The sequence below is a fragment of the Aptenodytes forsteri genome, unplaced genomic scaffold (assembly GCF_000699145.1).
Source record: "Aptenodytes forsteri isolate BGI_AS27 unplaced genomic scaffold, ASM69914v1 Scaffold13, whole genome shotgun sequence".
Lineage (NCBI taxonomy): Eukaryota > Metazoa > Chordata > Aves > Sphenisciformes > Spheniscidae > Aptenodytes > Aptenodytes forsteri.
In genome coordinates, this window is record NW_008794543.1 from 5449532 (window position 1) to 5475484 (window position 25953).

Below are 25953 nucleotides of genomic sequence, written 5' to 3' on the forward strand. Positions count from 1 at the left end.
AGGGGGAATGGCTTTAAACTAAAGGGGGGTAGATTTAGACTAGATAGAAGGAAGAAATTTTTTATGCTGAGGGAGGTGAAACACCGGAGCAGGTTGCCCAGAGAGGTGGGTGGATGCCCCATCCCTGGGAACATTCAAGGTGAGGTTGGACGGGGCTCTGAGCAACCTGATCTAGTTGAAAATGTCCCTGGGGGTTGGACTAGATGACCTTTAGAGGTCCCTTCCAACCCAAACTATTCTGTGATTCCATGATAACACGAAGCAGCTACCTTAAAGATATTTGAAAAATTATTTCTTTTTGCTAGTCTTTTGGATTTTTTTTACAATGTCTTTACATTGTTATCTGTGTCCTTTTAAATTAAAGAAATATCATAAGTGTTAGATAATCATAACCTCAATGGAATTAATCTTCTTGTATGATTGTAACAAAATATGAACCTTCATAAACAGCATACCTCATACAATACGAACAGAGCTATGTAGTGGTGCCACAATCTTATTTTCACAGATCCTCAGATTTTCTACAATAGTGACTGAGTAGATCTCAGCTTGCAAATTAGTTATCTTCACAGCTTTTGCTGTGTAATTGCTATAGCAGGATATAGACTTTTAGCAACAGCTAACCTGGTAGCTGCTATTCAAACAGATTGAAAAGACTAATATAAAAATGTAAAGGTAAGTAAGAAAATGCTGGAGGGATGGGAGTAATGCCATAGGCTTTCATAGTGCAGTGCTGTATATGTCATGGCTTTTCCTTTAAGTGAAAAAGAGCAGTCAGAGAAAGAAGAATCAATGGCAGCAAGCACAGGTAAGAGGTAATAAGAGGCATGAACTTTCCTCCAGCTTTTCTAGAACAAGATCAGATGGGTATAGCTAAACACAGGATGCAAAAATTTGGCTAAAGGCTAAGTCTCCCTTGGAATGAGGAGATAAAGACTCTGGAAATACCTTTCATAAGGGCTGGCATGTAAAGAAACCATTCGGGTTTTAGACAACATTAGAACAGGTGATGAATAGGATTATTAAGCAAAATTGTCTGCAGTAGCAAGTGCTTGCACTGATGACGTAGGAGGTCCCTTCCAGTCTTCTGTTCCTAATAATTGCAATATGTGGCTATGAGGAAATGGAAAATTTGGTGTCTTTAAATTGAGCTGGTCAGCTTTCCGTATTGTAAAAAGTGTTTTGAAAATCTTTAAGAATGTTTGTTAAAACAGACCAGAGAGAATGATAAAATTATTTCCTATAATATGTCTGGAAGAGCTGATTATAACACCTATCCTGATAAGTATTTATCTATTTTAGATGAAACAGAACAGTTACTCCTAGGCTTAGAGTACTAAGGCAACTGCAGGCCTGGATTCAGTCTTTTCTTCAAATGAGGTAAAAAATATTTGAAGCTAGATTTCCCCTACTGTAAGTAAGAATTTAAGAAAACATTGCCCAGCATACAAGTGTAAGACTACCACCGCTGCCTGTTCCCTAGACCTGTGAAACAAACTCTGACTGACATGTTCTAAAACGTTTACAGAATTGGGACCTGAAGTTGGTATTGATAGCTGTATACCTGATTTGACATTTCTCCCAGGACTACGAAGTCAAAGCAGAAGATATTGTATGCATCTGGTGGTAACTGAAGAGCGATTTTGTGGATGCCCAGCTCAAACAAATGGGTACAGCCGCTCAGCTTTCAGCACTAGGCCTTAGGTAGTGGAGTATTTTCCATGTTTTATGTGACAGCTGGGACTATAAACTACTAGTTGTTTTTCATGAAGAATCTTGGAGATTTCATTTAACATTTAACATTTTGTTGTTGCTGTTGTTCATTAATGAAAACATTTGTTTGTGGATTTATGTATTGGCAAAGAGTACTAAAGTGTTAAAGCATCATGTCTTAGTCTTTTGTTAAACTGAATGACAAAAACCTGCTAAAATTTAGGAAGCAAAGACTATCAGTGTTTGTTTTTTAAAAATCTGTATGCAGTTCTCTTTAGTTAATTTAATTTGTAGATATGGAACTGCATCTTCAGGCACCACAAAAATAGGATCAGGAAAGAACAGTCTGCTTTGAAATGAGCAAACCTGTTGCCAGTCTCCACTGCAGCTTTTCTACATGAGCGCAGAGTGCCTGTCTTCTGCACGTGCCATAGTCTAGAAACACTGTTCTTCCATGTTGGGAAACAAGAGATTACCTCTTGTCTGTTGACAATAAGTAATAAAATTTATGTCTGGAAACCTTGACAGAACCACACAGGTCTGAAATTAGTCATGTTACCCTTACAGATGGGTATTAAGATCCAGATGATCTATTCATATCAGTAGGGAAAGTTAAACGAAACCAGCAGTCTTTATTTCTGACTTAGATATTTATTCTCCATATTGCATAAAGATCCCATTGAATTTCAGCTCCAAGTTCCAGAGAACATTACAGAACTTGGCTGTGACTCAGCCACCAAGCCTTACTGGGATAAATATAAAATTTATTCCAATTAATCTTCTTCAAAAAAATGTTGAAATAAATTATGGGTCACAGCCACAAAAATGAAGTTTACAAATCAGAACAACTGAAATGGGAATTTTAGTATTTCGTTGTGGAAACCTTCCAGTATATTATGTTTCTAGATTCTGCTTTAAAGGATTCTGTTTTTGCAAAAGGACCACACCTTTATTCTGTTTGTGCCCATTACATGGCTGGTGTCAGTGAAAACCGTCAGTTTGAACTTCTGCTTTACTGTAGATACTTGATATATTTTCAGACCTATGATTTGTTCATGCACAGAATATAGTCCTTTTCAGTTCTTGTATCACTTTTAAATTTCCATAATACTGCACATACACACTAACAACTGAGCTGGATCCTCTATGACAGTACTTTCATCTAAAGCTATTGAAAATGCCCGAAACTTTTTCAAGCAGCTTTTCATCATTACACTATCACTTATTCTAGTGATTGTAACTTCACAGTCAATCTAGAGATGTTGACTGCATGAAGTAATTTCCTTTCAAAAAGGAAGCTTCCATTTTTCATAAATCATTGAAAGGATCATTGAAAGGATATCTAGAAATGGCAGGTTTTGAGACCTGAAAACAAGACCTTGCTGTTTTTCCAGTATTTTCTCAGACAAGTGCACTCTGTTATTAGGTAAGATTGCACTATATCTCTAGAGCTTTCAGCAGAATTTGGCCTCAGGATGCTATTTAAAATAAACCTAAGACTTGGTCATGAGTTGGTTTGTTGCTGTTTTACAGTGACAAACAAGAAAGATTAACCTAATGTTTAATAAGACAAGATTATTTATTCATTTTTTTTTCTGTCATGTCTCTATTCATAGTTTATATTTCTGTTTTTCTGTATATCCATGTTGAATATACTGGCTTTCAAACATATGAAATATGTGGAAACCATCCCTGTAACTGAGCCTCTTTCTCAAATAACGTGATCACACTCTATTAACCAAGGAATGAACACTACTGCTCCCTAATAACGCACTGGAGAGTTGCTTCTGAAAACAGTTTAAAAACCACTGGCTTGAGGGGCCAGGGAAAGAAGCCTGCCACCAGCTTCTGCAATGGCCATTAACTCCAGCAAAGGCAAAGCTTCTGGTGATTTTTAAAAATCAATTTAATCAGCCATTTTTGCTAGTCCAAACCTAAACTGAACATAATAGTAAAAACTATTTTCTTCAGTGCAAAGCCCATTTGCTGCCCAAATTCCTGGAATTTAATTCTGGAATGATCCAATCCAAACACTGTCTATTATTTTTTTCTGAAGCATTTATAAATCATCAAAGGAATCAAAAGGGAAAAACTGACATTTCCTTTACTTTTTCAGAGTCATAAAAGGAGCCCAAAAGGCTGGAGTTATTTCCTGAGAAAAAACACCAGTATAGATGCCAGGAAAGAACACAGGAACATTCTCATCTTATAACACAGAAAGAGAAGGTTAGGAAAAGGTAGAGTCATCCTCATAATCTTCACAGAGGCCAGGAGATAAACACAGTGAGATCATTTCTCCTCATTTCTGACTTCTTGTGTAAGGATGATTTTCAGTGTTAGTAGGGAACCAGATTTCTCCAGATTTCGAAATTCAGCTATTGGTGCCTGAAAACCATTATGTGCAGTATCATCTGTACTAGCCTCTTCTACGTGTAGCGTCACCCAACCGATCCATCTGCTGCACCATCTATTACAGTTTATCAGCAAACCAGATACTTGACCCTCATGTTTTTATGCACAGCTCCAATTGGTCTCATTCTTGATAGGCACCTGAAAACACCTCTTCTCCTCAACACAATATGCAACATGCACCCTTGATCAGCTGTTGCAAGCAGTTGATACCATGCCACACCTTGTAACTCAGTGAGACGGACGGGAGTTGGCTGTGCTACCTTTGTCTAACATTTCCTTGTCCCTCTCTGCTTCATCATGCTGTTGCGCTGTTGTAATACCAGCCAGCGTCTTACCTGATACCTTCCACCACACAACATCTGAAAACCAAGATTTCCTTCTAAAAAGTTATCCTAGACTAAAAGTTTCAGAGCAGAACTGCATAAAACAATGTTTTCCACTGCTGCTCATAAAACCAACTGATATAGGTCTTTTTTTAAAAAAAATTGAAAATAAATGATGCTATTTGTTTGCTAATTCATACGCTGTACGCATTGCAGTGTGATTTCTCAAGCACATTTTTGTTGCATCCTATAGAATTTCCATACAATATGGAAAATAGATGCTGTGTCTGGGGAGGGTGATATGATGTTACCTGCTTAGAATGCAGGTTCAGCAGGGGGTTTTGCATGGATTAATCTGGTCGTGGAACAAACTGGACAGCTGTAGACCCGCTAGAGTTTGAAAAACCTTTGTCTACTCCTGACTCTGTGACCCAGGCTCAGGGTGGCAGAGGCAAGTTTATGATAAAATAAAGGATGTTAAATAATCTGCCTTCCAAGCTCATACAATAACAATCTGTTGACTTCTCTGTGCCTTGATAGAAGGGAGTTAATTGTTAAATAGGGAAAAAAATTGAAGTTTTTTTGTAATTTTGAAACTGTAAAGTGGTCTTTATTGCATGTTCACTCATCTGAGATAAAAATTGTGCAATTCTGCCTGTCACTTCAGTATTAACACATTGCTATATCCATTACACAGAATTTTTCAGCATATTTTCACCAAAGGAAGGCATATATTTCCTTGTATTTAAGATAATTAAGTAAATGATTCATTTAGGAAAAATATTTGGTGAAACTCTTCAGCATTAAGTTTTGCAATGTATATAAGTGAACACTCCTTTCAAGTACTCTTTGTAAAGACAGCCTAGAATAGGTAGAATAGAACATAAACAGAAATGCTCACTTGAAGACAAATGAAGCTAATGAAATTAAAGAGCTGTGACTCGTGAAAGGAGAGTAATTATGATGGCTTAAAAATGTGTTAATGCAGGTTAAAAGCACATTTCATTTGTAAATGTAAGATAATCTCATTAGTGCTGGGAGCACAGAAAGATCTATCACCTGCTTCCTAACAACATTCAGGATACACAGTTCTTTTCAGACCGAGTCAAGAAATACCCATCAGCAAAAATGTGGCAGGAACAAATAACAGACATATGCTTTTTAATGTGTTATTGTCTGCACTGTTGTCATTTGCCATTAGGTCTCTCAGTGAGCGTCCCTTTCAATGCACTTTTAGCACATGCATTATGCTAAGGATATTAATACATACTTAGTAAATATTGCTGTAAATCTGCATTAAGATCAAAGTGTTGTTCCTGACCTTTAAAACTCAGAAAACCTTGAGGAAGTTGGTCAGTCATATTTGCTAGAATAAAAGGAGGCTTTTTGGTATGGCCTACTACCTGCCCCGTAGCCTAACTACTCTGTAGCCTTGGCTTCATGTATTCAGTATTTTGTCTCTGAACATTTGTAGTTGAAAATGTTGGCATTGATGAGAGTAATCTCACCCTGTAAGACTGAATATTCTTTTTTCTTTTTTGTTGGTAACTGCCAACAATATATATGACACTGCTCTTAACAATCAGGAAATCTCTTAGCATTAGGAGATACAGTGCAAATACAAGCTGAGCACAGCTTGAGCTGCAAAGAGAAACTCTGTAAGGAACTTTTGAAGATGTTCTGATAAAAATGGAAATTTAAGTTCCAGTGCACCAAAAAGAAAATGATTTGGTTTCCTGTAGGATATGGTTCCGATATTGCCAATATACATTTAACTCTACATGATTTTTAAGGTTTTGTGTGCTTAGGTACGTCGATGTTTATCTTAAATAAAAAACTCCAGATGTTAATGTATATTAATTATGTTATCTTAATTTCATATAATGAAATAGTCATTTTATTCTGGGCTTCCACATTTTTTAATCTCCTGCTATTCTTTAAGATTTCTAAATCCTTATGTGAAAAAAAGAATAATAACAACATGTAAAAAACAAAAGACTGGACCTTTATGTGTGCAAAGCAGTAAGAGTTTTACTTGGCTAGAGGATGAGTGTGAAATCCTCCCTTTGTGAATATCATCGAGACATATACAGATCTGGTACTACCATTTGGCTCAGTAATGTAGAAAGATTGGCAAGGCTGGACCCTAAGTGGTGCCAATGATGAAAGTTTGGTTTTAATTATGTGATTTACTTTTTTTCCGCCTCCTCAGAACATACATGACATAAATTAAGTTCCTCATATGATCACTTAAAATTACCTAGGTTCAACTAGCATCACAGCTTCCCAGCAAGAGGTGGCATGCCTTTTCCCCACTATGAACCATCTAATTTGTCTTTTGGGACAAAGAAAGGGGATATGAAATAATTGTAACCTATACTCTAATAAGTTGAAAGAAATGTAAAAAACAAGAAAAAAGAAAGAAAGAATGAACCAATTTAAAGAGGTGACAAGCTGTAAGTCAAATTAAGCTACTTTTTTGGTTTGGCTGTCTCTCCTGGCCTGTTAGACCCCACTGTACAACAGTAAACAGGCCTGGATGGGTTTAAGAGAATCCGCTTGCCCGAAAGCCGATTCCTGCTTCACACTGTAAGTTCCCATTGCACACTGACAAACTCCTCTTCCTTACTGAGAACTATAAAGTCCGGAAATAGGAAGTTGGCATCGGGCTATTTTGCAGCCGATCTTGGTTTTTTTTAACCCATTGTTTTTCTGTAACTGTTTACTGTGTTATACATAACCGAGGCAGCAGAGGGAGCTCGAAGATTTTGGTCATCAGTGACAGACTTGGAGAACCAGAGAGGGAGAAAAAGAAAGAGACTGACAGTGCCAAGAACAATTAACAGTGAAGGACGTGGGTTGATGTACTCGGACTTCTTTAAAGCTAATGGATTATATGCATATCCCATTATTCAGCTAGTAGTTTTAAGTACCAGCAAGACTTCAAGGTACCACTGAGTGGCCAGGTTTTATTTTGCACTTGTTGCTTATTTAAGGTCTTTTGTTTACAGTTTGGAAAAAAGTATTTATCAAGAGTATAAAAGTCCTTTTTTGAGTCTAATACATTGTTCTAATAAGTCCTTCTCTGTGTAAAGATTTAGAATAAATCTTAAGACATAGGTACCTGAATTTTAAGGACTACAGTAAATAAAATTGGTAAAATAGTGACAATGGGTAAAATACCGAACCGCAGTGAATTGACTTTTGCTCAACAATGCAGAATTTCAGATTGTAAAATAATGCAAGATGTTCTTAATTGTAATTTTAAAATAGAAAGATTTTCATGTTTTTTGGAAGATGTTCATCTTCAGTGTTGGGGAGAAGTAAAGCTAATAAAATACACAAATGAAAGTCCTATCTACACAAAAACATTGGTTCTTCTGCAAAGGAAGACTTGAGTCTCTGAGAGGTCAACAGCTGCTGACCATAAGCAATTGAACTGTATCAGTGAATGCATTTTAAACAGAATACCAGCATCGTGAAGGCAGCATTTGTCCTAAGGTCAAGCTTGTGCTTAGTTGTCCAGTTTTTGAATGCATATAATTGATAGAATGAAAAACCCTGTGGTTCTAACCAGGTTTGGTATTTTCTATAACATACTACCTGGAACTGTTTGTTACAGATCAGGTTGCAGTCTATCTCGACTGTTTTAACCGGCTTTCAAAGCAACACAGAATAGAATGTAATTTCATTATAAGATAGAAGTATTGTACTAACTTACTAAGTTGTACTGAAAGGAAATGTTTATAATTGTAATTTTTTTGAGAGAAAATACACTTGAGATGTGAACTCAGGCATCCTCTTCCCGATTTCAGGAAAATTTTTTTAAGTGGTAGCAACTTCATTTTTCTAAATATCCTTTTTTATAGTGATCTAATTGCTGGATCTTTGCACTTTACTGACTCTGTGGTCTGTCTCCTGCTTTGCACCAGATTCACCCATACAGCCATTAAAAAGTAGCTGTGGAATACTATTCTAATCATGTGGGCATCGCTTAATCCTCTGGTCGAACCTGAATAAAACTCCTTGGATGCCATGTCAATCTGTTTGGGATTTGCAATCTGGCAAGGCGCCCAAATACAAATTAAAGTAATTTTCTACCTGAAAAAAATAATCTGCCTCTTTCAGTAGCATATACCACTATGTTCCAAGGCAGGTAAAGATCAGGCAGCTGTGAATACCACTTTGGAGGTAAGGGGCATAAGCATTTGACTTTATGAATTTGTGCTATTGATTTCCTAACTACAGGTCCTCGCGGCTACATAAAGGTCTCATTTTTGCTCTTACTGGTAATTCAGAAGGATGGCTTTTGCTTAGTATATTTTTAGTCTGTGTTCTGTCATTCCAAGTCTGTATCCTGACCTCTGAAATTGTTGGGATTTCAGAGTATTTACTATATTTGGATCTTACAAACTCCCACAGTTCTCCCTTCATCTCTCTATATTTTAACCCTCTCTGTCCCCAAATTACTATGTAACTGTTTTTAAAGTTGTTTATTTGCCTTTCTTCAAAATATGTGTATTTTTAGTCTGTGTTCTGTCATTCCAAGTCTGTATCCTGACCTCTGAAATTGTTGGGATTTCAGAGTATTTACTATATTTGGATCTTACAAACTCCCACAGTTCTCCCTTCATCTCTCTATATTTTAACCCTCTCTGTCCCCAAATTACTATGTAACTGTTTTTAAAGTTGTTTATTTGCCTTTCTTCAAAATATGTGAGGCACTTGTATGGAGAAAGAATGCCTATATCTCCTCTCTCACTAAATTTTAATTAGTAAATCTCTGGTCCAAGCTATTAGCATATATGTTTCACCTCTTAAATAAGATTATTGAAGGTTTTTTTTGTCATTTCACAGTTCAATGTCTAGTTTTACTATCTTTAGACTTTGACCTCTCTTTCCCCTTATTTCCTTAAAGTCTCCAGTCTTTTTGTACTCTATCTTCTGCCTTTCTTTAATAGACAATTGTAAGTGTAGGTACAAAAAGTGTGCAATCCGCTTATATTTACCGCACTCTTAGAATTCATAACGAAATTTTATATATCGGATCACCATTGTAGTTATTCTATTATGTCTGTGCAATAGCTCTATGGAACAAGGATTTTTTTAATAAAGTATAAATCCCCATATGCATTGTATATAATGAAATTATAAGATATTATTAACAAAGCAACTTAATGAATTGACATTTTTGAGGTTAGAAAGGTGGAACACTATAGAACTAATGCCTATCTAATTGAAAATAATGAGTTCATTACAACTGTCAAATAAAACTTACGGAGAAATAAAATAACCAACCCTTGGCTTTACTTTTACTTGTGTGTTTGATGGTATAACGATGGATTTTCTCTTAGAAAAAATCAGTTGCCAAATTAAATGTTCTCACTTTCTGTTCTCAGAAGTGGATTTCCTTCTTCATTTAGTTCCAGGTGAAGAGAAGCCCTAGCTAGCTTTTGAGCTCATTGAACATATTTAACTTGAACTTTAAACATTGTTTAAACATTGTTTAAACAACATCTTACCATGGTTGTCTCTGCAATGGATCCAAAGCTGTTTATAAATATGTTGCAAGTGACATTAACTGGAGGACCTGCAAAAGAAAAAACACACCAGTCCCTGTTCCAGAATCATTGCTTATTGAGTGACTGTAAAATATAAACCATTATGAAACAATGTTTATTGACTTAGGAGGAAATAATGCTACATTCAAAACTCATTTAATGCAAACTTAAATTGAATAATTTCTAATAATTTTCCTTTTGATTTTTCTCAAAGGTACACTACTTGACTGACCAGTTCTAGCAATAAAAAAAAGTTCATTATAAACTTGCACAGATGATTCTATGCAAAAAAAAATCAACATCCCATTTGAAATATATATTTCATATTTTTATGTGCATTTCAGTGAGCAATGTATGTCACTTCTTACAACAATTAGGGAAAAAAGTGACCCTTCTTACTCAAGGCAGCTGCTACTTTTAATATTATCTGTCATCACTGGTAACAGAAATACATTATTGCTGCTCTTATCTCTACTGCTTACAGGAACAAATGTGGATAAGAAAGAATGACAGATTATATTCTCATTTCTCTTAAATTCACAAAATGGTTAAGAATCCATTTAAACTGAATTTTCCATTACCATGGGTCTACAGTCAACTGTTGTTCTGTCTTACCTTGCATTTGTGAAGCACCAGTAGTGGCAGAGCAGTCGTCATGATAACTGAACAATGAATTGTCTCTTCATGGAAAAGGTTTTAAATTATTTCTCTGAAAGTCTTTCTAAAAATGGCATTGTGGTAGAACATGCTAACTTCTCCATTATTTCTTATCAATTTCAGTCTGTGTACAGCAGAAACAAGGTTTTTCCATCACAAGGTTTTTCTGTCACCCTCCTGCACCTTGATATTCTTATATCAATAATCCAGTTCAGCGTTGGAGAACCTGATTTCTTTTTGCAGGTGTAAGCAGTCACTAATAATGAAAGATCTATATCTGGAATTTGAGGACTAGTCTTACAAACCCTCATGTAATATTTCTTTTTTAGGGTCGCTGAAGTAAGAAGCTGCTCTGCCACTGCTGGTAGTTTGCAACTAGCAAAATCTAATGTGACCAATGAACTTGACATTAAATACTTGAAGAATCAGAACACCATTAAAAATTCTGCCAACAGGACACAATTTGGAACATCCAGCTTCCTTTCCTCAAGGCAATAATTGTTTTGAAGTACCGTATGGCAACTGCAACAAAACATCACTACGTGTACGTCAGTCATTGTAATACACAAGACTACACCTATGGAGCAGAATTCTCAGGTAAGGCGGTATCACTCTGCAGTCACTTTGACACTATTTTCACTTTGATATTTGGTTAATTATTTAGAGCTGTTGAGCATATCCAATACTTCTTAGAATCCAGTAAAAGCTTGGCATTGACAACTCCTGAAAAGGATCAAGGGAAAAAAAAACAAACCAGGGGAGATGAACAAAAGCAGAGTCACTAAAAACTGTCACAGAGAAAATTGTACTTCGTGGCTGTGTCAGATAATTTGTTTGCAAGGCAGCTTTCCTTTCAAACACTTTCATGCTGTAGCACTTGTCATCGTTTCAAACTTGGTGTGATACTATCTTGTTTAAAATAATACTATGCTTCAAGGTGTAAGTTTTCTGTATCAACAAACATTTTCTTTTATAAAGAAAAAACCCTAAATCACTACAACGTTGATGCTTAATTTCAAAAGCAGCATTACAAAAATCCAGTTAACAGCTAGTTAAAAAGAGCACAAAAGGAGAAGCTAAAAGCAGCTTGCAAATGGTTTAGACATTACTTAAAGATACTGTGCTGAAAGTAAAAATGAACTTCCCAAAATATGGTCAAAAAGAAGCATAAATGAAGCTGTTAAAACTGGAAGTCATATTCACACAGGAACTCAGGCAAGTTGAACATAAATTAAAGACGGGGGAAATATAGAGGTGAAACTCACTAGAGACAGAAAAGCTAACAATGATAACTATCTGCAAGGCGTTAAAAATAGAATCCTGCCAAGACCTGGAAGGTGAAGTCAAGAGAAGATGATTAAGATACAAAACTATCCATGAAAGTGAAGAAGGTCAGAGCAGAAAAACTAAATGAAGTCTTTGTAGCAGCATTTGTCTCCAGTTGCTAGCTGTGTCAAATACTGGAGCCATTCTGATGGAAGATTTGTATGAGGACTGTAGTAGACATTTCAGACTAAATGAACAGGAACAAACTGACAGGCTGAGGTGATATCAAGCCAGACGCTATAAAAATCTTTGCAAAATTGTGGAAATATGAATGACTGTGAGTCAGCTATCACCTGTATGAGTTTTTTTATCAGTGGAAATGTGTACCATGTCCAGCAAGTATAACTTGAATTAAAAAAGAAAAACAGACTCCAGGTATGATGGTGGATGACATTGACAATGAACTTTATCCCTGTAAACCGTACCTCTGTACCAGCCAAACTGGTAGAAATGATGAGAACTGTTATGATTAAGAGATATAGATTAATACTATTTTTGCTGAAATAACATCTCTCAGATCTACTGAAGCTCTCTGAAAGAGTTGATGAGCATGTGGACAAAGGTAATCTAATTAACTTAAATAAATATTTACTTTAGCTGTAATATATAATTAATTTAATTAAAATAGTTTATTTGGAGTTTCAAAAACTTTTCAACATATCTTTTGTCAAAGGCTTTTTAAGGATATTAGTCTTGATGAAGTGAGAGACAGTCCTCTTATAGACCTTTTGCTTTAAGGTTATTTAATGTTCGGAATAAATAACCATTTTTCAACGTGCGAGGTGATTGCTGGTGAGTTCCCCCATGGATCTGCACTGAATCTTTGTAGTTTAATATTAATCACCTCGAAAAGAATATCTAGCAATGTAACTTTGCTTCTGGTATAAGATTATTTAGGGTGGTTGTATATAAAGCTGACTGCAAGGAGGTGCAGAAAAATCACAAAATACTGAGCTATCAAGCAATGAAATGTTTGACGAAATTCTGTATCAGTCAAATGCCAAATAATCCTTACTATGCATTCCTACTGATGGGCTCCAAATTAATGATTTCCATGTAGGAAAGAGAGGCTAGATTAATTATGGATGGTTCTCTGGAAGCATGCTCTGTAATCAATAAAGATAGGAGAATGCAAAGAAATACATTAAAAAAATGGACTACCATACAAGTAGATCATGAACTTCTGTCTTGAATCCTTCAAAATTTCTCCTCTGTCCGCCTCAAAAGGATATATTAGGGAGAAAAGAGATGTCAAGACGGTAAACAAGGATCACAAATTCTATGAAATGCTGCCACACAAAAACAGCTTAAGTAGAACAGAACTCTTCACATTGGAAAAGGGATGCGGTAGGGAGCGCTATGTAAGCATACAATTCTGTAAAGATCAAAAGGAATTAATCCTTTTCCTCCATTTCTCAATATGTCATATGGCAATAAAATCAGTAAAATAGTCATCAAATTCAAAGCAAACAAAAAATGATACTTTTCACTATTCCAAAACATGAAGATTTTATTGCCATAAAATATTGGAAAGGCCAAAAGTATAAGCAACTTCCAGAAGTGATCAGAAGAACATATTTATGTAAATTAATTTTTCAGTTAAGTTCTGGCTTAAGAAGTTCCTAAACTAATGATTGCCGATTATTGTTTGGTGATACTAGGGAAAAGAACACTTTACACTTTCCTATGAAAATCCCCAAATTTCCACCTTAATCGATTGTTATCAAAGGTTACAATCTGGACTGTATAGATTTAAGAATATAACACCTCTTCTGTATCAGGTTAATTCTGAGCATCTTGAGGCCGTGACAATTTTTACATATAGATTACGTAATTGTGTCCAAATTTGAAAGACAGTGAAGTATTTCCCATATTTGCAGGAATAGATATAGTCTGGGATGTGGAACAGCTGAGTAAGAGAAGCACCTTGCTATGGGTTTGATGTACTGGAAATAAAAATATTTTGCAACTGGAACAAAGATTTTCCAAGAGTTCTTAATTTTCTGTTTTATTCCATAGCTTAATAAATACCAATAATCTTCTCTATTACTTCTGTTGAACAAGACCAGATATGCAGAATTCCTTATCCAAAAGCAGAGCACTCAGACAAAATATATAATAATGTGTTATTGACAAAGATTAATTATGACTAAAAGATGGTAGTTAAAAATCTTGTCTACATAGGAATTTTATTGGAAGAACAAATGATTTAAAATGATTGTCTGAGTTCTCTTATTAGTCCTTGTTCTATTTCTTTAAAACTGTTGCCAGATTAAAAACTCAATAAGGCATTAAGCCCCAGCGCTTGTTCTAGGACCCATAAAACTAACCAGAAAGTGGCAAAGTCATTTAAGGAGATACTTATTCTTAATGATAGAGCTGAATTATTCTGGGCAGATTTGTTCAAACTGCATAGCTGTCTAGAATATTTAGAATGTGCATTTTTTGAAAAAGAACAATGTCAAATTAGGTTTTGTCTCTTTAAATTTCAATAGTTACAAAACAAGGCTCTAAGTCTTTTGAGTTATTCTTTCAAGATGTACTGTATTGAATTCGCTAATCTCTAAACCATCTGCCTATTCTTCACTGTAGCCCCATCAGAAGATTGTGATTGCATGGTGTCCATGACAAGCTCCAAAATCCAATCCCCGAATCAATTGCTAAGCTGTAAGCTCCTCATTTTTAAACACTTGTTTGTAGGACTTCAGGAGACTCAAAGAAGAAAGAAGAAAAACTGCAGTGCTTATATTTTGCCTGAGGTCTTTTGCCCAGCACAGCTTTACCTTAGGTTGAAACTGCAGTTTGCATGCTAAAGAGTATACTGTGGCAATGAGTCAAGATAATAAGGAGCAAAAATAATTTAAGAGCTACCGATTTTAGAAATACAGTGTTTTGCATTACCTTGCAAATATTGTTTGATACATTAACCCTCCAGGAAGCCAGGCATTGGAACATTCTTCAGAGTAGTTCTGGCAAGGAAAGTCCAAGGGACTTATTCTGTATGGTCATCAGGGATATTGATCACTGTTGTAAATCTTTCAGCAGTGTGTTTGAATTTCCAGTGCATGTTTATCATTTTCTGAGAAATACCGGTACTGCTAACTTATTAAAAGCAAAGACTTTCCAGCTGCAGTAAATTCTGGGTAATAAGTTTATATATACAGCACCAACTGTTTATGGCTTACTGGTGAGGAAGGCATTTGACAAACTACTTACTTGATCTTTATGAATCAGTCTGGGCAAATTCTGTCAAAAACAGCAAATGGCAATGGCTTTAGAGTCATAACCACTTAAGTTTCTGGGACTTGGACATGTCAAAAAATTATAAAATTTAGTGCTGAATAAGAACTAAGATGGAAAGGGAGTGACAGATGACTTAGAGGAGGAAGGCCTGTCTACTTGAAAGAAAAGTTTTGTAGTAAACATGGAGTAAAACCCGCCCTATAGTGAAATGTTAGAGCTAAGAGAATCTCTTGGACACAAGAAGATAGGCATAGGAGGAGGCAGCTAAGGCAAAGTAAGAATAATATAATTTTTAATCACAGTAGATTTATTCTTTAAAAAAAATTTATATTCTGGAGAATTTAAAGACTGATAACTTGATTTAAAGATTCAGAAAAAGAGTTAAATATAATTCCACTATATTATTGGACCTCTTTGCTTTCTAAAAAAAGAAGACTAAACTTCTAAACTTCCCCAATGGCAAAAGTTAGAAGGGGTGGTATTTGTCTGTATAATAGTTTGTATATTTGTATAATAATATAGTTTGTATAATCCTTCATTAAATACTCTACTTTAGCATGCTTGAGTCTGGATAATATGGTTTGTGCTAAGACCCTCGGAAGATGTAATCATTGCATTTGCAAATTTTGGACTTCCAATCTTCCTTGAATCTCCTTTGTCTTGTTTGAATCTCCTTTGTGATAAGTGCATAAAAGGCACACACCAAGAGACAATTCCAGGTGTTGAGAACCTGCAGTTTCAGTGGAGAACTGAGAACAGGGAAAGGAACAAGAGGAAAGATAGTCCCTTTTGCCATTTCAAAGCAGAACTGGGGCACAGGAGTGAGGAACCTAATGTCACAGGAGAATTTGGTGATAGATTCAGTAACTAAGATAAGCTCTCTTGAGTTTGACTCTGATGGTCATGTCATTAACACACTCTTCCTTTTAGTTAGGATCAGGCAGGTATGAGGGTTTGGCTTGTCTTTCACAGAACTTGCTTTCTGGACTGCTTCAGGCTATGGTAGTCCAAGGTGGGAATTTGAATCCATTAACAAGCATTTCAGAAACAAACAAACAAACAAACAAACAAAACCCCCTATTAGACAATTCAAATCTAGTGATAAGCTATATTTTCAAAAGGTCTGCATTTGGGCAGCTGTGAAAGTGACAGGAATAGAGCATATTGCTACTGAAATGAACTGTCATAGCAAAGAAAGGCAAAAGAAGGCACTTTTTTTTTCCCAGTGAGTGTACTTATTCATTTTCATATTTGTTCCAGAAACTGCATTTCTGTGAGAAGACATACTGAAATACTGAAAACCTGAAAGTTTAGGTTTGAAATTACCTTTGAAATTTGGTCTGATCCTTGCATCGTAGCCTGACATCCTACCCATTAGCTTATCCAGGAAATCAGATGGCGACATTGGCATGCTACGAGATCTTGCACTGTCTGTTTCCTTTGTGGCTACCAAGCTAACAGCAAGGAAAAACAAACAAACAAAAAAACCAGAACAAAACATTTTGTTAGAGATTTTGTTAGGGAAACTTTAATTTTACACAGTCAATCACTTAGTTAATTCTTGTATGAACAGGAAAATAGCAAAGCTAATATTGCCTTTCAAACTAGTTTATGCTTCAAAAATAGTTGTAGCAAAGAAATGGAAGCAGTAAGTTCTTTTTATATCGGTCATTTTATATGCAAATTTTATTTTCCTAAGCTGCATTGTTAGAGGTTGCTGTTACCTCTTCCTCAGGACTTCTGGAGATTAACACTGCCAGTCAACAGTAATCAATCCATTATCACAGTTAAATAATGTCATCTACACAAATAGCTGTGCATGTGCAATGTCATAATTTGGAGTCTACTCTAAGATTGGTCTGTTTAACTGGGTGTGGTGTAATAGAAGCCTAGATCAGGAAAAAAAAAAAAAAAAGTAGTAAGGATCTTTCATAGAATAGTACGACCACCACCAATTTTTGTCCAGCCAATATTTTATGTTGATATTTAAACATAATACAACATATCAAACAGTCTCTTGGCAAATGGTATTCTTTAACATTGTCTTAGAGGTTTGTTTTCTGTTAAAACAAAAGTGACTGCTGCAGTGGAAAAAAACCCCATAACTTACTGAAGGAACTATCTTAGGGCAAAATTTTCATCTCAGGGCCAGATGGCAAATGTCATCTCCTATAGCCTCCTCTCCATACGTATGCAGAACTCCCACTGACATTCTAAAGTGTGCTCTGCACATGCCAAGAGAGAAAAGTATCAGCACCACGATCAGCCATGTGGACCGGAAGAAAAGGTCTTTATTGCTGTGGAACTCTTATTCAAGTGCTGGCCAACACATTGAAAAAACAACATAGTCAGTAAATATATATATAAATAAAAGTTTGAGTAACATTGTGATACATAGTGCAAGTAAAACCATTTGTGGCTTATGGAGTCTCAAAAAAAATAAAGAGCTTTTCCTGTTTGTGCTGAAATCTAGTAAAAAATCTATTGCACAAGGATGTGAATCTCTTTTACTTACCCATTTCATTGTCTCCTATTAATGCCAAGTCACTCTTTTAACAGTGCTTAAATATGCCTTTCTTTAGAAATAAACACAGGGAATAATGTAAAACTCTTAGGAATTTTCTATCTCATAAAAAGCCTATGCTGAACTTTTCTTGTTAACAATGGATGGATTTTTTCCAAAATGGAAAAATTCCATACAGGTATGTGTGTATGCAGATGCCATGTTAAGTGCAGACTGGGAATGCCATTTTTTTCTCCCAAGACTGTGTTACTCAGGACATGAAAAGTTACAGTTTTATGGCAACTTCCATTTAGAAGGTCTACTAAAAAATCTGTCTTCAAATTTGAAATTTGGATTTAATATTTTAAATAAAAAATTATTTCATATTAAGTCTTGAGTGTTACAAATTTGAGGACACACAGAACATGAACATAGAAACCTCTAGAATGCTGCGGTTTACTCATATTTTAATTTAAACCGGCAATTAAGTCTTTTAATTGTAATATTAACTGAAATCAGAGGGTTAAAAATTAAGCCTTCTGCTTATTTGCTTGTCTAGTCTATATTCTATTCTATGTGTAATTTCATTTCCATATTTCTAGATTGTTCATAAATTTCTAAATTGTTGGATATTTCTAAATTGTTCTGAATACTTTGGTATCTCTTTCAGTATTATCCTTCAGTAAAAATGTTTCTTTAATCTTCTTCAGTAGCTAACCTAGTTCTTTATCTCTTCCCCGAGCTGGAAAATGTATTTCCCTTTCTGAGAAAGTAAGTACTTAACATATTCTTTTTCTAGTTCAATTTGAAATTATCCTATTGGCCTCTGACATTATTTTCATTATCAATCATTCTGAATGTATCTGATTCATCACATTATTGCAACTCATAGTAATTTATATTTCTGAAAACATCATACGTGGTTATAAAGCAAATAAAATATGAGTCTCTAATTACACTTTGCTGGATTTTATCTATTTGCAAGGCAGGAGAATCAAGATACTGTGTAAATACATATATATATATATAATAGTCTTGTATAAGAAAGTTACATTTCTATTCAATAGTGTATATGGAATTCCTATACTACACAATATATATATCCTATTTTTTATTCTGGATATAAATAAATTCTCCAGGACACAGATATAGAAAGGCCCGTTGTTAGCTTCAATATCAACCACTTTCTCTGAATGGAGGATTTGTTTGTTTGTCCTTTTTTCACTTCTCAAGCTTTTTCTAAACCTTTCTTGTACTTTTGGTTGTTGCTTTTAAAGGCTGCCATGGAATAGAGTACTTTGAAATTAAGGTAACTAATTTTGAATAGGAAAAACAGTAATTGCTGTGATTGGATTTTCTCAAAGTGGCATTTACCTTTTTATATGATGCTATCATTAATATTTGCTTTCATTAATTGATTAAAAGTCTCAGAATATCTTGAATAATTTTATTGCCTGCTTCTGAAAACAATATATTCAGCACAATTAATACATTAGGTATAAGCAAGTTTTATTTTAGAAATCAGCTGTAATTTGTAACTAAATATTTGTTCAAGGAATATTTTCTCTTTTTCTCAGCTTGGTGTGTTACTGAGCAAAAGCTGGTTGAGCACTGCAGAATTTTGCCCTTTCAGATTACCTTTAATTGAAAACATGTATTTCAAGAATACTGTTGGACAAATAATTCTATCTATCCAAGCTGACTTATGGAATACTCTTCTAGTTAAAAAAGACCAAGACTTGGTAATATAGTAAAACCTGAGTAAGGCAGTGGATTTTAGGAAGGCCTACCTGGAAAAGTATGAGTTTTCTGTTTACAAATTAACATAAAAATTCTTCATGGTAAGGAGTCTTCAGTTTTATTGTACATTGCCTCTGAAAAATAAGCCTCTGGCTAAGTGGTTAGAGAAAATTACTCTCCTTTCATAAAGTATGAATTTAGCTCCTTTTAGTGTTAATGCACATAGCTTCCTCCTTGATACACAACTATTTCATAATTCCAGGACTGGCTTTGCGCAACTCTAGAGGGAATTTACTCTGACCTGTTGCATTTTTTTAAAGAATTTGTGCATGCATTTTCTCACAGGCAGAATTATAAGAATTTAATATCAGCAAAACTTTTATCCTGTGGTGCATTCAAAAGTAAGCTACAATAGACTTGTGATTAGCATAAAGTCATTATGCAATTTTAAATTACCAAGAAGGAAAGCTGTACATTTTTGTTCACAGGTAGAGGCAGTGAAGGCTTCCCATTGCTGAAGTCTTTTATTGGAGAGAGATTGTAACCTCCCAGTCTTCTGGTCTATTCATATTTTACCAGGAGAAGTTACCAACAAGAATGGTAGCCCTGGTGGTGATTCTGTGTTGTTCTTGTGGGCTATTGGTAAATATTACTAACAATTATAAAGATTTAAACCATTTTCCAATTTCAGACTTAAAGCGGTACTTTATTTCACTTTCCTGAATGCTTTCTGAACATCTTTACTTCCTGAATGCATCCTGAACATCTTTACAATGTAAATTAAGCCTTGCCAAACAATTAAAAAGACATTTTTTAACTAAGATAGTGGACAAAAATCAAGAAAAAAATGGAAAATATTGTCAAACGATGTAGTCAAAAAATCATTTGTGACTGGCTGAATTTACACCATCAAAAGTTCGGGTAAGAATTTTTGTTCCAAATAAGCTGTTATACAAAACCAGGCATGAACAGAAAATTAGAATCACCAGGACTATAATTACTCCTGTCTTTGGTCTATTCTGTCTGTTAAATCAGTGCTCAACTAAAATCTGAGGAGAGATGAGCTTTGCGTCATGCCTTCAAGACTGTCAAGTTGGAGTTTCATGGACTGAGATAGGAAAACATCCTGAATCATAGGTCTGTGACAGTGCGTGACCTACCAAAAGTCATATTTGAGGCAGAAACTGTTAGGTCAAGCTGAAGACGCTTACAGTGGGATATAAATGTTAGAGAGTAAGAAGCAGCCCAGCACAGCCAAGATGCAGCTTCTCTAGATCAGCACCCACATCCTAAATTCTAGACAAAAAGCTACTGCAGGGAGTTGTAGTAAGAATGGTGTTCAGCACTGCCATCTATGATCTGGAAAGAAAACACAAAATCATTGATGGTTTAAAACTAAGAATTGCAAAAAAAAAATTGACAGAGGTATAAATATTGATGAAGGCAAGAAAATAACCCATTTCTTAAGTTCAGTCCATTTAAGTAGAACAGTTTAAAACAGACAGAGGAAGGATATTGAGAGAGATATGAATTGGGAATGTGGGCAGAGTTGGAGAAAGCAGTTGAGTCTGAAGAAGGATTCAGAATTCATGTTGAATGACTCAGCACTGTTGTGTTAAAGTTCTCACTGCACTGCTGTGTTATCCAGTGCTGTGGAAAGATTGAAAGAGTGAATAGAAGCATGAAGGTCATTTATTATTTTATATGATATTAATGAGACCAGTTCTGGGACATTGCATCAAAGTCCATGTCCAAGTCTTAAAAGGACATTAAAGCATTAGGAGAGGTACTGAACAAAGCCACTAAACCATGATCTGAGAGTTAGGGAAATTTTCTTAAAGTAAGAGACTTTAAGAGTTCAATCTGCTTAGTTTATCAAAAAGAAGATTGAAAAATAGCATGAAAGGAATGTATAAATACCTCAAAGGGGCAGAAATTGCCGGACATTTATCTAAAGAAGAAAGGCAGAAGAAAAATCAATGAGAGACAGACAAATTCAAATGGGAATTTAGGCACACAGTTTAATAATAAAGGTGACTTAACAGAAGATCAAACTGTACCAGCCAAGACAGTACAGCTTTCTGGAAGAAACAATTTAGCAAAATATAAGGTATTGTGTTTCATATATGGCTAGCTCAGTGAAAAGGAATGACCTATGATATATAGAAAAGTAGCTTAAATTCAGAATAGACATTACAAATCTCATGGAGAAATCTTCAGATTGCCAAAATACACTTTACAGACTTGAAAAGCTTAAGGAAGGGAAGCAATGGGCGTAGTTCAAAGTGGAAAATGGTGTCTTCTCAGGGTCTTTCTATGCTGGGGCTGGGTTGCAAGCTTGCAGTTGCCTGTGCTGTAACCTGTAATCTGGGTTGCAGGTTATGTGTGGTAACGTTGGCCGATTTTGCTCAATTCCTTTCACAGCTGGGTATTTGACTTACCCAGCAGTTGTATGAGCATCAGCTCCTTGCACAGTATGGAATTAAGCTCCAGAATGGAAACTGCACTTCAGCTGTCCATAAACTACAAGCAGCTTAAAAAATTAGAGATTGACCACTACTAGGAAAAAATGAGCTAATATTCTATCTATGACATGCACCTGCAAAGAGGAAAGAATTTTAAGCTAAATGATAATGTTGTCATGAAAGCAAACGGAGATGAAGAAGCCAGGGATAAATTTAGACCATAAATTAAAAGGCTTTCAACCACTGAAGCACTTCAGTTCAGGAATAGTTTAGCACTTTGAGCATAGATAGAAAAGCCCTGTGTGTTTCAAGATGGAGCTAGATATTAGGATGTTGTGACATGTATGACTGTGATTGCAGGTGATGGGACTCAGTTTTTTTTCTAACCCCTCTGCATTATTATTTAAAATAATTACTACTACAGAACTCTGAATAAAATATATAGTTAACATAGCTATGCAGTCAGAGCACCAACATCTAGAAGAAGCCAGGGATAAATTTAGACCATAAATTAAAAGGCTTTCAACCACTGAAGCACTTCAGTTCAGGAATAGTTTAGCACTTTGAGCATAGATAGAAAAGCCCTGTGTGTTTCAAGATGGAGCTAGATATTAGGATGTTGTGACATGTATGACTGTGATTGCAGGTGATGGGACTCAGTTTTTTTTCTAACCCCTCTGCATTATTATTTAAAATAATTACTACTACAGAACTCTGAATAAAATATATAGTTAACATAGCTATGCAACCAGAGCACCAACATCTACAGAATTTAAATGGGAGATCTCATCTAGCAGCTTGCAATTTAGCTAGCAAGAGAAAACATGGGTCATGAATCTGTGCTCCTGAAATGTCTATTTAAAGTAGGCATGTTTGTGAGAGAAAACCTCACTCTCTTCCCTTCCTCCAAAAGAAAATGATTGAGAAAAATTCTTCAAAGGGAATTTCACAATCTCCACAAATGTTTCTTTCTCTAAAACATTTAAAGCTACAAAAATCAGATTGCTTTCCCATGTGTTTTTGAAGAATCACTGTGAGAATCACTCATAAGCTGTCTCTTTTCTATCTGCCCCAAACTTCTGCGCGTTTTTACCAAAGCACAAACAAAGGAAAGGAACTTTACAAATGAAAGTGAACTTTATATATGCTTTATTTTAAAAAGTATATTTTCAAAAGTAATTTCAATCATACTGCCTTTGAGACTTTTGTCCTTGGTGTGCTACAGAAAGTACTGTTTTTCACTGATTTCTCTCTTTTAAACTTTTCATCTTCAAGGTGGGTTCTTAAAAATCACTTTCAGTGTGTTGTTTCAGCCTTAGAAGTATGTCTATTTATTTGAAAATATTGAAGAAAAGAAGTAATGGGCTACTGTCAACTTTTGTATAAGAAAGGTTGTAGCCCTCCAGAAGGGCTTAATAAGAATAGTATAGACAAGAGGTGAAGGAAGAAATTACATCTTACACCATTTGCTGACTCTTCCCGGTTTGTTGCTGCTACAGGTGGATGACAGAGATAGAGTATGATGTGCTGTAATGATACCTTCCACCGGAAACTTCCCAGAGAGAAGTTTCCAAGTCCAAGTTAGAGCAGTCCCCTAATTTATCCAAGTTATTCTGAGAGCAGTCTCCAGAGTTTCACTAACTTACTTTTGAATACAATTGATACAAATTATCTTTGAATTAGATGGTTTGTTCATTTTCTTCCTTCCATAGTTAAACTATCTATGTATTTTATCTTGAAAATCTTATATTAACACCGAGTTACTGTCATATTTGGCTTAGTTATTTTTCTCATCTGATCATAAATTATTTCTTTCATCTCAAACACAATCCATCTTAGCCATTCAGAGAGGTAGAAGTTTTGTATTTCATCTTACAATGCATACTACAGAACTGTTATACGATGCTTTGCATGCATTATGATGGTCCAATAGATATTTCATTTCATTACTTAGCTTATTCTCTCAGACACGCTCTTTGGACATGCTCCAGCACCTCAATGTCCTTCTTTGGACACGCTCCAGCCCTTTTTTATTATACGATGCTTTGCATGCATTATGATGGTCCAATAGATATTTCATTTCATTACTTAGCTTATTCTCTCAGACACGCTCTTTGGACATGCTCCAGCACCTCAATGTCCTTCTTTGGACACGCTCCAGCCCTTTTTTATTATACGATGCTTTGCATGCATTATGATGGTCCAATAGATATTTCATTTCATTACTTAGCTTATTCTCTCAGACACGCTCTTTGGACATGCTCCAGCACCTCAATGTCCTTCTTTGGACACGCTCCAGCCCTTTTTTATTATACGATGCTTTGCATGCATTATGATGGTCCAATAGATATTTCATTTCATTACTTAGCTTATTCTCTCAGACACGCTCTTTGGACATGCTCCAGCACCTCAATGTCCTTCTTTGGACACGCTCCAGCCCTTTTTTATTATACGATGCTTTGCATGCATTATGATGGTCCAATAGATATTTCATTTCATTACTTAGCTTATTCTCTCAGACACGCTCTTTGGACATGCTCCAGCACCTCAATGTCCTTCTTTGGACACGCTCCAGCCCTTTTTTATTATACGATGCTTTGCATGCATTATGATGGTCCAATAGATATTTCATTTCATTACTTAGCTTATTCTCTCAGACAGCAAATGTGGCCAAACCCCTGGAGCAATTGGATCTTGTGTTTGTGGTCCATTCTGTCCAGCTGATGTTTGAATGTTTTTAATGCACTTTACATTAAAAAGCTTTGTGGAGAAGCTCAAGGAAATTAATTACATGCTCATAAGGAAAGCAGAAACAGCAGCCAGCCAATATGCACTCAGTTGCATCTCACAAACAGTAATCCACAAAAGCATTTCAGTAAATTGATCTGAACTGGTACTCATTCACTGGTTCACCAATAATGGCTAGCTGAATTAATCTCACGACTACTTCCCTTGATTCTGTAACTAACTAATGGTGATAGAATTCATCAATTTTAAAACAAAAATTATGCAGTGTAACCATGTAATTAACAAGGTCTGCTGAAATGAAATGATCCTCAAATTGGCGGTGTCTGATCATCTGAGTGCCGTGATAATTGCATTTTGAAGATTGTGGCAGTAAGATTTAGTCATATGAAGACAGTCTTTAAACACTCTTCTGTGCAATATGGATCTCTTCATAAAATGTATTTGGTAGGATTAATGGGAAAAGCAAACGTTATGTTTGAAGAGGTCAGAAGCATAGGCTTTTTTTTTTGTTGTAAAGGGGGTGTCTCTAATTATCTGATCTTTTAATTAAAGTAGGTAAAGGACTAACAAGATCAGAGTTTATAGTATATAGAACTTCCACACATTATTCCAAGAATGAACGTAAACCTGACAAAAATACCTTTTTGACAGAAGAATGTTCCAGAATGTGACAGCTTAAAATAAAAAACCAACAAGTGTTGACAAGAAAGACCACTGAAGGCCTCAAGTCCGTCCAAACTAAAGTGTTTTCTTTGTTTGTACAAAAATAATAAATCCTGCTCTTTCAGAAAGATAAAAACTGCTTTCAGTTTTAGGCAAAAAAAATAAAATATCAATGTAAAGCATAAACAATACTAATTTGTTTGATTTTTGTGAATAAAACTAAGGTTTTTCCAAATTTTTGCAGAGTTTGTCATTAAAATGCATTTGTTCAGTCAAATAGCATGACACAGATGTTCTTTTGAGGTGTGATGTGTTTAAACTGGCTACTTGAGATAGCTGTGTCAGAATAGAAATTAAATTCTCTGTGTTTTATTTCAACAAACAATTTTAACTTTTGAAAGCCTTGCAGATAGAATCAGAATCATAGAATCATTTAGGTTGGAAAGGACCTTTAAGATCATTGAGTTCACCCATTACCCTACCCCTGCCAAGTCCACCACTAAACCATGTCCCTCAGCACCATATCTACATATCTTTTGAATACCTCCAGGGATGGTGACTCAACCACTTCCCTGGGCAGCCTGTTCCAATGCTTGACA

At 35.4% G+C, this 25953-nt stretch overlaps 1 protein-coding gene across 3 annotated transcripts in view; it reads right to left on the reverse strand.

Annotated features, from left to right (window-relative positions):
• GLRA3 (glycine receptor alpha 3) overlaps positions 1 to 25953 on the reverse strand; it is a 98698-nt gene that overhangs the window by 59342 nt on the left and 13403 nt on the right. Inside the window, exons 2-3 of one of the 3 annotated variants that reach the window (XM_019470220.1) lie at positions 16562 to 16689; positions 9971 to 10038 (exon numbers count right to left, since the gene is read on the reverse strand). In XM_019470220.1, coding sequence (XP_019325765.1) covers positions 9971 to 10038; positions 16562 to 16689 — 196 coding nt within the window. Of the gene's footprint in view, positions 1 to 9970; positions 10039 to 16561; positions 16690 to 25953 lie in introns of those variants that run through there. The other 2 variants (XM_019470219.1, XM_009272342.2) reach the window with 2 other exon arrangements.